This window comes from Ornithorhynchus anatinus, chromosome 2 (assembly GCF_004115215.2).
Source record: "Ornithorhynchus anatinus isolate Pmale09 chromosome 2, mOrnAna1.pri.v4, whole genome shotgun sequence".
NCBI classification, from domain to species: domain Eukaryota; kingdom Metazoa; phylum Chordata; class Mammalia; order Monotremata; family Ornithorhynchidae; genus Ornithorhynchus; species Ornithorhynchus anatinus.
The window spans coordinates 5,851,221-5,866,914 of record NC_041729.1 but is presented as its reverse complement, the minus strand read 5'-3'; the positions used below and the strand labels follow the sequence as shown (position 1 = coordinate 5,866,914).

Genomic DNA, 15,694 nt, shown 5'->3' with positions numbered 1-15,694 from the left:
TGCCGCTCGTCAGCTGGGTGACGGTGGGCGAGTCGCTTCACTTCTCTGTGCCTCAGTTACCTCATCTGTCAAATGGGGATTAACCGCGAGCCCCACGTGGGACGACCCGATGACCCTGGATCTCCCCCAGCGCTTAGAACCGTGCTCGGCACATAGTGAGCGCTTAACAGATACGGACGTTATTATTAACTCCCCCAGAGCTTAGAACGGTGCTTGGCGCGCCGTAGGCGCTGAATAAGTATCGTAATCGTCATTATCGCTCTGCCCGGAAAAACCGCGTTTTATCTTCCCTGGAGGGTGGCTCCGTGCGTACTAGCCCCACCTGCGTCAGCCGTGAACTGATTTTTTTTTTGGTTTGTTTTAAATTCTCTCCCGCAGTTAAGCGCCCAAGATGTTGAAATTTAAATATGGGGTGCGAAATCCAACGGATTCCGGCGGGACAGAGCCCATCGGCAGCCGGGCTTCCCGGTTGAATCTTCTCTTCCAGGTAAAGGAGCGAGCCATCTGACCGGCTGGCTCCATCCGTTCGTTCGTATTTATTCGGCAGCATTTCATTCAGTAGTATTTATCGAGCGCTTACTATGCGCAGAGCACCGTATTAAGCACGGGGCATGAACAACTCGGCAACCGATAGAGGCGATCCCTGTCCGACGACGGGCCCGCGGTCTAATCGGGGGAGGCGGACGGCGGGGCGAAACAGAACGAAGCAAAAACGAGGCGACGTCATCACGACAGGTGACGATGTTGGTATCCGTCAAGCGCTCACCATGGGCCGAGCACCGTTGTGAGCGCTGGGGGAGATACGGGGTCGTCGGGTCGTCCCAGGCGGGGCTCATCACCGTCCTCATCCCCGTTTGACAGATGAGGGAACTGAGGCCCGGAGAAGTGAAGCCACTCGCCCAAAGTCACCCAGCCGACGAGTGGCGGAGCCGGGATTAGAACCCATGACCTCTGACTCCCGAGCCCGGGCTCTCGCCGCTGAGCCACGGTATCTCGTCCGTCCCGATGTCCCAGCTTCTCCGAGACTCCGGCTCCTCGGGTCCACCCCGCTTTGATCCTCTCCAGAAGGGGTCGGAATAGCGGTGCCCGCCGGACACCGCCCTAACTCATTCCGACAGTTTACCTGGCTCAAGGCGTAGTGGAGCCCGGACCTTGGGAGTCAGGGCACGGGTTCGAATCCCGGCTCCACCGCTTGTCTGCTGCGTGACGTTGGGCGAGTCACTTGACTTTTCCGGGCCTCAGTTACCTCATCTGTAAAATGGGGACCGGGACCGTGTCCAACCCAGTTTGCTTGTATCTACCCCAGTGCTTAGAACAGTGCAAGGCACAGAGTAAATGCCTAACAAACACCGTAATTATTATCGTTATTATCGCTCAGGGCCCTTGACAAGTATCTGTCATCTGTGCCCCCCGCCGCCTTGATGTGTATTATAGAAATACCGCCCGAGACGAACGGTGACAGCAATTGAGGCCGTTCCCGAGGAGCAGCCTGACGCAGTGGAAAGGGCACGGGGGTGGGAGTCAGAGGAGCTGGGTTCTAATTTCTCCCCCCCCTCGTCTGCCGGGTATCCTTGGGCAAGCCACGGAACCTCTCCCTGTGAAGCAGTTAACTCAGCTCTAAAACGGGGACCGAGACTGGGAGCCCGACTCTAGTCAGGGGACGCGTCTGCCGATCCTGTTGAATTGTCTGTCCCCGAGCCCCGAATACAGTGCCCTGCGCAGAGCGAGCGCTCGACGGATGCCGTCGGTTGACGTGGGGGACGGACTGTATCCAAACGATCAGCTTTTATCCGCATAGTGAGGGCTTAACAGATATCATTTTTTCTTTCTTAAAAAGAACCCCGTCGACACCTTTCCGCGAACTGATAGCGGTTCCGACGTGCATCAATCAGCCAGAGGTATTTGAGCGCTCACTCTGTGCGGAGCACGGTACTAAGCATCTGGGGGGATACGGTACATCCGAGTTGACAGGCACATTCCCTGTCCCCGAGGAGCTTGTCGTCTAAAGGGGGAGACGGATATTAAATGTATCAGAAACACGGGGAAGCGGCGTGGCTCAGTGGAAAGAGCCCGGGCTTCGGAGGCAGAGGTCGTGGGTTCGATTCCCGGCCCTGCCACTCGTCAGCTGGGTGACCGTGGGCGAGTCGCTTCACTTCTCTGGGCCTCGGTTCCCTCAGCTGGAAAATGGGGGTGAACCGTGAGCCTCACGTGGGACGACCCGATGACCCCGTATCTCCCCCGGCGCTCTGCGCCTAGTAAGCGCTTAACAGACGCCGCCGTTATTATTAAATGCCGAGCGGGCTGTGGGTCAGAGTGGGGTGAATAAAGGGTGCGAAGCCAAGTCCGAGGGCGACGCGGAAGGGAGCGGGAGCGTGAAAATAAAGAAACTGTGGTGTCTGTGAGGGCTCAGTTGGGAAAGGCTACGTGGAGAGATGGGATTTTTAATAAGGCTTTGAGGGTGGGAAGAGCGGGAGTTGTTATGGGCGGGGAACCCGTCTGCTAACTCTGTCGTAGTCTCCCAAGCTCTCCGTACAGTGCTCTGCACATAGTAAGCGCTCGGTAAATACCGTGGATTGATATCAAGGGGGAGGGAGTTCCAGACCAGAGGGAGGACGCGGACAAATCGTTGGCGGCAAGATAGATGAGACGGAAGTACGGCGGACGGGTTCGTTCCTTCATCTGTATTTATCGAGCGCCTACCGTGTGTAGAGCGCCGTACTAAGCGCTCGGACTGTACAGTTCGGCCACAAATCGAGACAATCCCTGCCCAACAACGGGCTCGCGGTCTAAACTGGGGAGACCGGGGAGGAGTTTCGGTTTGACGCTGAGGTGGATTCGTTCATTCAGCTGTGTTTATTGAGCGCTTACTGCGTGCGGAGCACTGGACTAAGCGCTGGCCAACCGCACCGGAGGTTCTCGAGGAGAGGGGAGACATGGATTCCACCATTTTCTTTTTAGAAAAATGATCCAGGCAGCAGAGGAAAGTAGGGACTTGAGAGGGGAGAGACAAGAGGCAGAGCAACCAAGAGGCTGATGAGAGTAGTCGAGGCAGGATAGGATAGCTAGGAGCAGTTTGGATGGAGAGGGGAGGGTGGATTTTATCGATCAGTTGTATTTATTAGGCGCTTACTGTTCCAAGTGATGTCTAGCCATATAAGTGGTTTTAGCGATGTGAAGGTAGAACTGACAGGATTTATTTTATATAATATTTATATTCGTGTCCTCACCTCCCCGCCACCCAAAAAAATACTGGACGCTCCTTGTAGGCGGGAACGTTTCTGCCAACTCTGTTAATAATAGTAACGATGCTGGTATTAAGCGCTTACCGTGTGCCGAGCACCGTTCTAAGCGCTGGGGTAGATGCAGGGTCATCAGGTCGTCCCACGTGGGGCTCCCAGTCTTCATCCCCATTTGACAGATGAGGGAACTGAGGCCCAGAGAAGTGAAGGGACTCGCCCAGAGTCACCCAGCTGGCTAAGCGACGGAGCCGGGATCAGAACCCATGACCTCTGGCTCCCAAGCCGGGGCTCTTGCCACTGAGCCACGCTGCCTCTGTAGCGGACACATCGTTTAGGCTGTGAGCCCGTCGTGGGGCAGGGAAGGTCTCTATCTGTTGCCGAATTGTCCATTCCAGGAGCGTAGTACAGTGCTCTGCACACAGTGAGCGCTCAAGAAATGCGATTGAATGAATCAGTGAATACGACTGAGCACGTTCCCCGTCATTCATTCGCTCAGTAGTATTTATCGAGCACTTACTGGGTGCAGAGCACTGTACTAAGCGCTTGGGCGAGTACAGCATACCAATAAGACACATTCCTGCCCATAACAAGCTCCCGAGCTTACGGGCTAGAGGGGGAGACAGAAGAGAAGCAGCGTGGCTTAGTGGAAAGAGCCCGGGCCTGGGAGTCAGAAGGTCGTGGGTTCTGATCGCGGCTCTTCCCCTTGCCTTCTATACTGGGCAAGTCACTTCACTTCTCTGTGCCTCAGTTCCCTCATCTGGAAAGTGGGGATGGAGACTGTGAGCCCCGCGTGGGACAAGCGGATTACCTTGTACCTCCCCCAGCGCTTAGAAGAGTACTTGGCGCATAGTAAGCGCTTAACAAATACCGTCATCATTATCACGAATATAAATAAACATAAATAAATGATATAAGTAGTAATATAAATAAATAATAAATAGAAAATAAATCAAAGACAGCCCCACGTGGGACAACCGGATTACCTTTCATCTACCTCAGGGCCTAGAACAGTTCTTGGCACACAGTAAGCACTTAACAAATGCCGTTATTAATATAAATAAATGACGGATATGGAAATAAGGACCACGGGGCCGAGAGAGGGGTGAATAGAGGATGCAGATCCAAGTGAAAGGGCGATGCCCAAGGGAATGGGAGAAGAGGAAATGAGAGCCTCGTTGAGGAAAGCCTCTTGGATTCCGGTCATTCATTCGATCGTATTTATTGAGCGCTCACCGTGTGCAGAGCACTGTACTAAGCCCTCGGAAAGTACAATCTGGCAACAGATGGAGACAATCCCTGCCCCGCAACGGGCTCACGGTCTAGAAGGGGGGAGACGGACAACAAAACAAAATGAGTAGACAGGCAGTGGCACGTAGTAAACTCTTAACGGATATCAGCGTTATCCCCCTCGAGGAAGCCCACTGATTTAGAGATTTAAGAGGAGAAGAGGGTGATGATCAGTTAGGTTAGTATCTCTGCCTAGTTAGATTCTAGATTCTAGCATTCTAGATTCTGCCTAGTTAGATTCTAAATATCTGTTAGATTCTCTGCCTAATTTGGGGAATAGGCAGCGAAAAATCCCTTCTCCTCTCCCTCTGTGTTAGTAGATGCCAACGTGTTCCCCGCGTTCCCGCTGTGGTGTCCTCAAAATGTTAACTTTGTTTTCTGTAGAGGAGCTCCTAAGATAATAAGAAAAGGTCTGGTCTGTATTCAGTGCTTCCGCGGCTTCGGATTCTTTGGAAACCGAAATGAAACCAGGTTGAAATTAGAATCGGGAACGTCCCTAGAATCTGGGGTCTCGAACCCACCCGAGGTGTAAATCGGGAGGTGCCCGTTTCCGAAAGCCAATTTCGTGGGATCCTAACGGTCGTGCTCAAGTGTTCTGCCGGTTCAGACTTTCACGGATGGCGTGTAATTTGCTCGGGGAGGTCATTAGCCATCAAAGCTTTTCCTTATCGACTGAAATGCCGACTTGCCCCTTGCTTGCTTTCAGGGGAAGCCATCCTTCCTGACTCAACAGCAGACGTCCCCTCTCTCCCGGGAGGGAATCCTAGATTCCCTATTTGTTCTTTTTGAGGAATGCCGTAAACCCGCTCTGATGAAGATTAAACACGTGAGCGACTTTGTCAAGAAGTGTAAGTATTTACCTGGGGGCTCTCGCTGTTGCGATGACCCGTCGTGGCCTGCGAGCGCTTACGGCGGGCGGAGCGCCGCACTGAGCACTTGGGAGAGGACAGCGTAGAGTCGGGAGACGTGTTTCCCTGCCCGCAAGGAGCTTACGGTCTAGCGGGGGAGACAGGGGTGAATGTGGATAAATAAATGACGGATACGGACGTAAGCGGCGTGGGGCGGAGGGAGGGGTGGGAAGGGGAAGCAAATCCAGGCGCTTTGGAGTGACGCAGAAGGGGAAATGAGGGCTCAGGGAAGGCCTCTTGGATGTTTTGAAATAATTTGACTGGAAGCTCAAAATGGCTCCTCCCGCAGCTAATCCGGCCCCGCTGAATGCGAAGAAGCCTGTGCGATCACAAACCCGTAAATGATCTCAGTGTTTCGGGGAAGAGTTATATTGCTGGGATACAATCCGGTGTACGTTTCCGGGTAGTGGACCGCTGGAGATAAATCCACCATGACGTTGAATCGGCAGTGCCGTAAACTTCGACGTAATGGAGGATTTGGAGCATCAGGGGCTAGAAATAATGAAATTAGATTCGGTTCAAAAACTCGCCAGCTTGGGAGTCTGGGAGACATAGTTCAAGACCCAGACGTGCAGTGTGAAGGAAACTTGGAAAGTTAAAATGACATAAATCGTAGGGGAATTTGAGGCGGAAAATGAGGAATGCGTTCTGCGACTCGGTGGCTAAAAACCCCGTGGAGTCTTGAGTTGGGCATTTTGAAGCATCCTGTTATTGTCTGGGGAAGCTATTATGCCTCCGTAATGGTGCACATCTCAATCAATCAGTAGTATTTATCGAGCACTTACTGTGCGCAGAGCACTGTACTAAATGCTTGGGAGAACACGATACAACAGAGTTGGCAGAATGATCCTTACCGTGGAGGAGCTTACAATCTAGTGGAGGCCCTTAACCCCAAACTACCGCATCTCTTTTGGAACCTTAGAGCTCCTTATTGTCGTATTGTACTTTCCCAAGCGCTTAGTACAGCGTTCTGCACACAGTAAGCGCCGAATCAATACCGTCGAGATGCGATGGAGTGATTCTGGGAAAGAAGGGAAGGGATTTGGTAACTAAGCTCATGGTTGAAAAGAAGTTGAATTTTGTATGACATGGCAAATATACATCTCTTAGGGGTAAGGTTGACAGCGTGGCTTAGTGGAAAGAGGCCGGGCTTGGGAGTCGGGAGGACATGGGTTCGAATCCCGGCTCAGCCACTTGTCTGCTGTGGGACCTCGGGCGAGCCACTTAACTTCTCTGTGCCTCAGTTCCCTCATTTGTAAAAATGGGGATTAAAAAACGTGAGCCCCACGTGGGACACTCTGATTACCCTGTAACTCCCCCAACGCTTAGAACAGTGCTCTGCACATGGTAAGCGCTTAACGAATACCATAATTATTATAAATAAGGTGCATACACGTTGGATCGTCCTCCAGTCAGTCAGCGGAGAAGCAGCGTGGCCTCGTGGAGAGAGCCTGGGAATCAGAAGGTCGTGGGTTCTGATCCCGGCTCCGCCACTTGCCTGCCGGGTGACCTTGGGTAAGTCACCTCACTTCTCCGGGCCTCAGTTCCCTCGTCTGTAATAATGGGGATGAAGGACTGTGACCCCTGCGGGACCGGGGACTGCGTCCAACCTGATTTGCTTCTGTTCCCCTCCGGCGCTTAGTACGGTGCCTGGCACGCAGTAAGCGCTGAACGGATTTCCACGGTTATCAAATACCTCCACTGAGGGCTTACTGTGTGGCACAGCACTGGGGAAGGCACCACTCCAAGACTGTCAGATCCAGTTGTGTGGCTTCCAAAACCGTGACTTTTCTAAACTAGGCTCAAACCCACTTAGTCGAGGACAATCAACTTTTCTACTTTATTTGACACTGAATTAATTACATTCTAACTATATTCCAATTTTACCTTCTAAAAAATCCACTAGACTGTAAATTCCCTGGAGGACGAGGATCACATTGACTAACTCACTTGTCAGCTGGGTGACTGGGGGCAAGTCACTTCACTTCTCTGTGCCTCGGTTCCCTCGTCTGGAAAGTGGTTATTAAGACTGTGAGCCTCACGTGGGACAACCTGATGACCCTATACCTACCCCGGCGCTTAGAGCTGTGCTAATAATAATAATAATGTTGGCATTTGTTAAGCGCTTACTGTGTGCCGAGCACCGTTCTAAGCACTGGGGGAGATACAGGGTCATCGGGTCGTCCCACGCGAGGCTCACGGTCAATCCCCATTTGACAGATGAGGGAACCGAGGCCCAGAGAAGTGAAGCGACTCGCCCACGGTCACACAGCTGACGAGTGGCAGAATCAGGATTCGAACCCATGACCTCTGACTCCCAAGCCCGGGCTCTTCTCCACTGAGCCGCACTGCTTCCCCTATGTGCTCCGCACATGGTAAGCGCTTAACAAATACCAACATTATTATTATTATTCTTCTTCTCTTCAGTACCTAGTGTTGCTTGATGACCTCTGAACACCCAGAGTGTGCTGGTCCACTGGAGGACCGCTTAGTACAGTGCTCTGTTCACGATAAGCACTCAACACCTCTACTACTAATCATGATGGCATTTAAGTGCTTATGATGAACAAGGCACTGTACTGAGCACGGGGGTGGATCCAAGCAAATCGGGTTGGACACAGTCCCTGTCCCTCATGGGTCTCCCAGTCTCAGTCTCCATTTCTTAACTTTTACTGCCATCGTCCTCGTCCGTTCTCCCGTCCTCCCCGATTAGACCGTAGGCCGTCGAAGGGCAGGGACCGTCTCTATCTGTTACCGATTTGTCCATTCCAAGCGCTTGGTACGGTGCTCCTGCACCCAGTAAGCGCTCAGTAAAATCTATTGAGTGAATGGATGAATATTGAATTTCACAGATGGGGAACCGAGGCCCAGTAAAGTGAAGTGATTGGCCGAGGTCACACAGCAGACAGGTGGCGGAGCCGGGCTTAGAACGCTCATGACCTTTTGGAGATGAATAATAATAGTAATGTTGGTATTCGTTAAGCGCTTACTATGTGCGGAGCACTGTTCTAAGCGCCTGGGGGAAGATAAGGGGAATCAAGGTTCGTCCCACGTGAGGCTCACAGTTAATCCCCCATTTTTCCAGATGAGGGAACCGAGGCCCAGAGAAGTGAAGTGACTCGCCCACAGTCACCCAGCTGGACGAGTGGCAGGGCGGGATTCGAACTCTAGACCTCTGACTCCCAAGCCCGGGCTCTTTCCACCGAGCCACGCTGCTTCTCTAGACTGTAAGCCCGTCACTGGGCAGGGATTGTCTCTCTCTGTTGCCAAATTGTCCATTCCAAGCGCTTAGTTCAGTGCCTCTGGCACATAGTAAGCGCTCAATAATACCACTGATGAATGAATGAATGAACCTCTGACTTCCAGGCCCGGGCTCTATCTACTACGTCAGCCGCTTCCAAGTGCTTGATGATTAATCGATAGAACTGCCCTCCGTTTTACGAAATAAAGGGCCTGGAGACATTTTGATGGTGGCCAGGACTCTTTTCGGGGTTCAGAATTAAAATTCAGCCCGTACCGTCGTCCAGTCAGTCGGTGGTGTCTAGTGAGCTCTCGCTACGCGCAGAGCGCGTATTAAGCGGTCATTCATTCGTTCATTCCTTTAATCGTATTTATTGGTCGTTTACTATGTGCAGAGCACTGTACTAAGTGCTTGGAATGGACAATTTGGCAGCAGATACAGTCCCTGCCCAGCAACGGGCTCACAGTCTAAAAGAGGGGAGACAGACAACGAAACGAAACAAGTAGACAGGCATCACAACCATCAAGATAAATAGAATCATAGATAGGTACACATCATATATAAAATTAATAGAGTAATAGAGTAATATGTACAAATATCCATAAGTGCTGTGGGGAGGGGAAGGGGGCAGAGCAGAGGGAGGGAGTAGGGGGAATGGGGAGGGGGGGGATCTCCAGTGGATGAGAGAAGCAGCGCGGCTCAGCGGAGAGAGCCCGGGCTTGGGAGTCGGAGGTCGTGGGTTCTGATCCCGGCTCCGCCACCTGTCAGCTGTGCGACTTTGGACGAGCATTTCGCTTCTCGGTGCCTCAGTTCCCTCATCGGTAAAATGGCGACGAAGACTGTGAGCCCCACGTGGGACATCCCGATGAGCCTGGATCTCCCCCAGCGCTTAGAACGGTGCTCGGCGCACACGGCGCTTACCCAGTCCCAACGTTATCGTCATTATTATCGGCGTAGCGCACTGTGGGTGTTCAATAATGATCCGGCAATCCTTGGCGCTGAATCGCACGGGGAGGCGGGGGCCAACCTGTCTCTGTAGGCTCTCCACCATAAACCGGGATTATAGACCGTCTGGATGTTCACGCCGGGGAGAAATGGAAAGACGCTTCAGGGAAAAAGATAAATACGTCAACGTGGTTCAGGCGGCTGGCCGGTCGTCCACACGGAGAGCATCTTGTAGTTACCTTTCGGTAGCTGAGGATACTGACCCATGAGTGGTATTTATTGAGCGCTCACGGTAGGCCGTACGCTGAACTGACTGCCCGGGACAGTCGATCCAACGGAATCGGCAGACACGTTCCCTGCCCGTGACGAGCTTACAGTCTAGAGGGGGAGACGGACGTTAACGTGATTCAAGGAGTCGTTTTCTGATGTGTAATTTAAAGACGTGCGCAATAAGTGCGGTGGGGTTGGGGGTGGGTCGAATGGCAACTGTCCAGGGGTCACAGATCCAAGTGCATCGAGGATGCAGAAGGGAGAAAAGAGGGTGTGATCGGGGAAGGCCTCTTGGAGGAGATGGGACTTCAATCAGGCTCGGAGAGTGGAGCCGGTGGCGGTCTGGCGGCTCCGAAGGGGGAGGGAGGTCGAGGCTGGGGGGAGGATGTGGGAAAGGGGTCGGCGTGAGATAGGTGAGGTGGGGGCACAGTGAGGAAGTTGGCGCCAGGGGAGTTTGAGTGACCGGGCTGGGCTGGAGGAGGGGAGCGGGGAGGCGAGGGAGCCCTTTAAAGCCGTTTCCGTTTGATGCAGAGCTGGATGGGTGGCCACTGGAGGTTCTTGAGGAGAGGAGAGATGTGGACCGAACGTTTCTGTAGAAAAAGGATCCGTGCGACAGAGTGAAGCGTGGACTGGAATGGGGAGAGACGGGAGGTCGGGAGGTCAGCGAGGAGGCGCATTCGGTAGTCGGGGCAGGGTAGGATAAGGGCTTGGATCGGCGTCGAAGCGGTTCGGAGGGAGAGGAGAGGGCGGATTCTAGCGAAGGTAGAACTGACGGGATTTGGTGACAGACGGAATATGGGGCCTAGCGGAAAGAGCCCGGGCCTGAGAGTCGGAAGACCCGGGTTCTAATCCCGGCTCTACCACTTGTCTGCCGTGTGACCGTGGGCGAGTCGCTTCACGTTCCTGGGCCTCGGTCACCTCGTCTGCAGACCGGGGATTGAGAGTGTGAGCCCTGGGTGGGTCAGGGACTGTGTCCAGCCCAATCTGTTGCATCGACTGCCGTGCTCAGTAGGGGGAGTAGGAGAGTATAAGAGATAGCGGGGCCGTCTGCAGGGATGGGGGGGGGCAGGGTTTGGGCGGGAAGAGGAGGAATCCTGTTTTGGATGTGTTGAGTTGGAGGGAGGTGTCGGCGGGACCTTCGTTTTCATTCATTCGTTCAAACGCGTTGAGCGCATGCTGCGCGCAGAGCGCTACTAAGCGTTTGGAGAGTTCAGTTCGGCAACAGATAGAGACGATCCCCGCCCGACAACGGGCTCACGGTCGAAAAGGGGGAGACAGACAACAGAACAAAACAAGGAGTCGGGCATCAATACCATCAAGATAAATAGAATCATAGATCCAGAGACTTGGATGATAAAATAGAGTAATAAATACGTACGAATATACACAAGTGCTGTGGGGCGGGGAGGGGGGTAGAGCAGAGGGAGGGAGTGGGGCGATGGGGAGGGGAGGAGGGGCAGAGGGGAAGGGAGGGCTCAGTCCGGGAAGGCCTCCCGGAGGAGGTGAGCTGTCAGTAGGGCTTTGAAGCCGGGAAGAGAGTTAGTTTGGCGGACGTGGGGAGGGAGGCCGGAGGTAGGACTCGGGCCGGGGTCGACGGCGGGACGGGCGAGAAGGAGGCCCGGGGAGGAGGTGAGCGGCGGCAGAGGAGCGGAGCGTGCGGGCTGCGCTGGAGAAGGAGAGGAGGGAGCTGAGGTAGGAGGGGGCCGGGGGACGGAAGAGATGTCCTGAAGGCAGGAGGAACTGCCAGCCCGCCGAAGGGAAAGGTCCGGCCCGGAGAGGTCGATCTGGGAATCGTTCGGGTCCCGATGGTAGTTGAAGCCGTGGGAGCCAACGAGTTCTCCGAGGGAGCGGGTGTCGACGGAGAGTAGAAGGGGACCCGGAGCTCCGCCCCGAGGGACTCCCACGGCCAGAGGCGGGCAGGCAGAGGAGGAGCCCGCCTAAGAGTCCGAGAAGGAGCAGCCAGAGAGGTGGGAGGAGAAGCCGGAGAGGACGGCGGCGGCGACGCCGAGGTTGGGTCACGTTTCGGCGGGGCGGACCACGCCTAAGCCCGGTGACGTTAAAGCCGGGGCTTGCGGGATGGAGCCGAGCGAAACAGATCTAGCTGAAGTGGAAAGCGGTTGGGGGGCAAAATTGAAATCCTCTGTGAAAGACTCCCTAGGGACGGATGGAAGCGCCTTGGCCTGAAGGACTGAAGAGAAATTTTCCCAAGCGCTGGCGCGTGATCCCCCGTGAAGTCGAAAGATGGAGGAAAGGCGGGATGGTTGCGTTTCCCTCTCCTCCTTCCCGAATCTAAGAGAGGGCTTACGTTATAGTCTCCATAGAAACTACTTTAGCCTTTTCTTCGGGAACCCTCAGCGATTTTAACCGTCACGTCGAGCTAAACGTTCTGGCGCTCGTTTCCCGGTCGTTCTCGATACCGAAGGAGGGTTTCCGAAAAGCCATCGACGTCGCGGGTGAAGATCGGGGGGGGATCTCCCGTCCTCTAACGGAGGCCCGTCTGTTCGCGCCCGCTGGTTAACTCGGAAATCCCCCGTTCCCTCCGAGGCAGATTCAGAGACCGTAGCTGAACTCCGGGAACTCCAACCCAATGTGAAGGATTTTGAAGTAAAAAGCCTCGTTGGCCGCGGTCACTTTGCAGAAGTGCAGGTGGTAAGGGAGAAGGCCACCGGAGATGTCTACGCCATGAAAGTGATGAATAAAAAATCCTTGTTAGCCCAGGAACAGGTATGGGGGAGGTTTCCTTCTGCGTGTTTCCTTCCGGAGCGCGCTGAGTTTTTTAACCAGGCCAAGGCTCCTCAGTCAACCGGGTGGCTTCTGCCTGGTTTTAATAACGCCTGTGCTGGCAAAAGAGGCTACCCGGTCTCCCGTCTCTATTCCCTGAGCAAATGTTCGGGTAGAGATTCCCCGGGCTCACGAGTCCACTTTGATCTCTCTTGAAATAGCCTTGAAGTTTCATTTCAGTAAGGAGCAAAGAGGGGGTGGGTGGTTTGAAGAGAGGGCTGGGTCAGTGCCCGCTTGCAGTCGTGATTCAGGGCATCGTGGGAATGTTTCTTTAAACTTTTTAAAAAGATTTTTAACTTCGAGTTTGTACTTTTGCTTTAGAACAGGCTTTTTTGGAAAGCTAAGCCGAGGACAGATGCCTGTCCGTCCGTCCTCTGTTTTAGCTCTCTTGGAAGATTAGACTGCCGTTGGCCGGACGGCGTTGGGGTTACGGGATTTCGGGGTCCATCTAGAGCAGGGGGTCGTTGGGAGGGACGTGGACCGACTCAGGGCAGCTTCATAATCTATTACTCGAAAACGGTCTCTTAGGTTTTGTTTTTCGAGGAAGAACGGAGCATACTATCTCGGAGTTCCAGCCCCTGGATCCCTCAGTTACAGTATGCGTTTCAGGACAAAGAGAATCTTTACCTGGTGAGTCTGCCGCTCGGGTTTGAATCGCTCCTTCCGGCTCATCTCTCTCTCTCTTTCCCTAAAGTTACCCCTCTCCTTTAAATCCTCATCAACAGATGTTTATTAAATGCCCGTCGTCAACTGGGCGCTGCTCTTGGCATTTCAGCGAGCGATCCAAGACCCGCTTCCTGCCCTCAAGAAGCTCCCGTTCTGAACGGGAGCAAAGACACAGGAAAAAATGGAATGCGTTCTCTGTGGTTTAGGTGGGGGGAAAGCAGTTAAATAGGACAGCGCGTTGCCCAGGATTCGTTTTCTCCTCTCGGTGCCTCGTTCTCATCTGACCTCTTACTCAAGCCTTCCCTCCTATCCGGAACTCCCTCCCGCTTGACCTCTGATAGACGCGCTGCTCTGTCCACTTTCAGGGCCCGCCTAAAATCACATCTCCTCCACGAGGCCTCCCCTGATTAAGCTCTCATCTCCCCAACCTATTTCCCTTTCAACTGCCTCTTAAGCACTTGAGAAGCGGCGTAGCTCGGTGGCAAGAGCCCGGGCTCGGGAGTCAGAGATCGTGGGTTCGAATCCCGGCTCCGCCACTTGGCGGCTGTGTGACTGGGGGCGAGTCACTTCGCCTCTCTGGGCCTCGGTTGCCTCATCTGTCAAATGGGGATGAAGGCCGTGAGCCTCACGTGGGACGACCTGATGACCCTGTATCTCCCCCAGCGCTTAGAACAGCGCTCTGCACGTAGTAAGCGCTTTACAAATACCAACATTATTATTATTATTACTCACCCCCGCCGCACTTAGGAGCCGACCTTATTCAAATCGCATTTCCTCCAAGAGGCCTTCCCTGACTGAGCCTTATAATTACCCCTATTCCCTCTCCCCTTTGCATCGCCCCGGCACTTGAATTGGTACCCTTTAAACCCTTAGCCTTCCGACTCCCGGGCCCATGCTTCCTATCCACGTTGGAACACCGGAATGGTAATAATAATGGTTATGTAAGTGCTTACTATGTGCCAGGCACTGTTTTAAGCGCCGGGGGAGTTACAAGGTTATCAGGTTGTCCCAGGTGCTCGCGGTCTTGGTCCTTAACTGAGGCCCAGAGAAGCCAAGTGACTCGCCCAAAGTCACACAGCCGCCAAGTGGCGGAGCCGGGATTAGAACCGACGTCCTCGGACTCCCAAGCCCGGGCTCTTTCCACTGAGCCACGCCGCGCCGTGGTTTCCCGGGCCCTTTTCACCGGAGTATTCTTCCGCTACCGTCTTCTCGCGTCAGCAGCCCGAAGCCCCGGCCTACCGCGCTGGGTGCAGTTTTTTCCTCAAGGCCCCGACGGCTGGCTGCGGTGCCCTTTCCCGTTGGCGCGGGTGATTTAGGACATTTACTGCAGGCGCCATGTCAAAATGACCTCTCAGTTGAGGAACTGCAGATGACGTCAAGCGGGCCCCCTCCGTTCGGGGTCTCGGCGTTCCGAATCTCGGACTTCATTTTCCGACTCAGCTGGTCCAACGTCGTCGCCGGCGCTACGTGACCGGTGAAGGCATCGCCGAGCGTGGGCCTGTCTGGATTCTGTCACCTGGAAATGCCTGGTTTTTTTGAGCGAATGAGTCGCAGCCGTTTCTGGACGTCCAGAAATCGGGGATGGATGCCGGTCTTATGTAACCATCTTTCTCTCTTTGTGTTCTTTTTCCCAGGCTAGTTGTAAGCGGGTCCTCCATCTCCCGCCTACTGTGCTTCTAACCTGGCTTTCATCTCTCCGCGCTTCCCGTACCTGGCTTCGAAGCGTTCGGTCACCTCGTCCCCTCCTCTCTCACCCCGCTACTCTCCTATTCCCACCCAGCCCACGCACTTGGCTCCTCTAATGCCAACCTACTCGCTGTACCTTGATCTCGCTCCCCTCGCCGCTGACCCCTCGCCCACGTCCGCCCCTGGCCCGAAATGCCTTCCCTCTTCGTATCCTACGGACGGTTATTCTCCCCACCTTGGGAGCACGTCTCCGAGAGGCCTTTCCCGACGAAGGCCTCGTTTCCTCTTCTCCCATTCCCTTCTGCGTCGCCGTGATCTGCTCTTTTTATCGCCGGGCGGCTCGCTCTTCCCTCAGCCCCACAGCACTTCCGTGCGTACCCTTAATTGATTTATTTCGAGTACTGTCCGTCTCCCGCTTTAAACCGTAAACCCGCTGTGGGCAGGGACCGTGTCTGTCGACTCCGTCGTATTGTTCTCTCTCTCGCTCTGAGGAGGACGGGGGGGGCGAATATTCATTCAACGGTATCGATTGAGCGCTTACTATGTGCAGAGCACTGTACTAAGCGCTTGGAATGGACAAATCGGCAACAGAGAGAGACGGTCCCCGCCCTTCGACGGGCTCACGGTCTAATCGGGGGAGACGGGCAGACGAGAACGATGGCGATAAATAG

General features: G+C 54.2%; 1 protein-coding gene across 7 annotated transcripts in view; it reads left to right on the top strand.

The window, feature by feature from the left end:
- The first annotated feature begins 378 nt into the window (after positions 1–378).
- Positions 379–15,694, top strand: part of CIT (citron rho-interacting serine/threonine kinase) — a 165,091-nt gene continuing 149,775 nt past the window's right edge. For all 7 annotated transcript variants that reach the window (XM_029051857.2, XM_029051843.2, XM_029051851.2 and 4 more), the window contains exons 1-4: positions 379–487; positions 5,233–5,374; positions 12,439–12,614; positions 13,200–13,301. In XM_029051857.2, the coding sequence (XP_028907690.1) occupies positions 392–487; positions 5,233–5,374; positions 12,439–12,614; positions 13,200–13,301 (516 nt within the window). In that variant the 5' untranslated portion in view covers positions 379–391. The remainder of the gene's footprint in view (positions 488–5,232; positions 5,375–12,438; positions 12,615–13,199; positions 13,302–15,694) is intronic.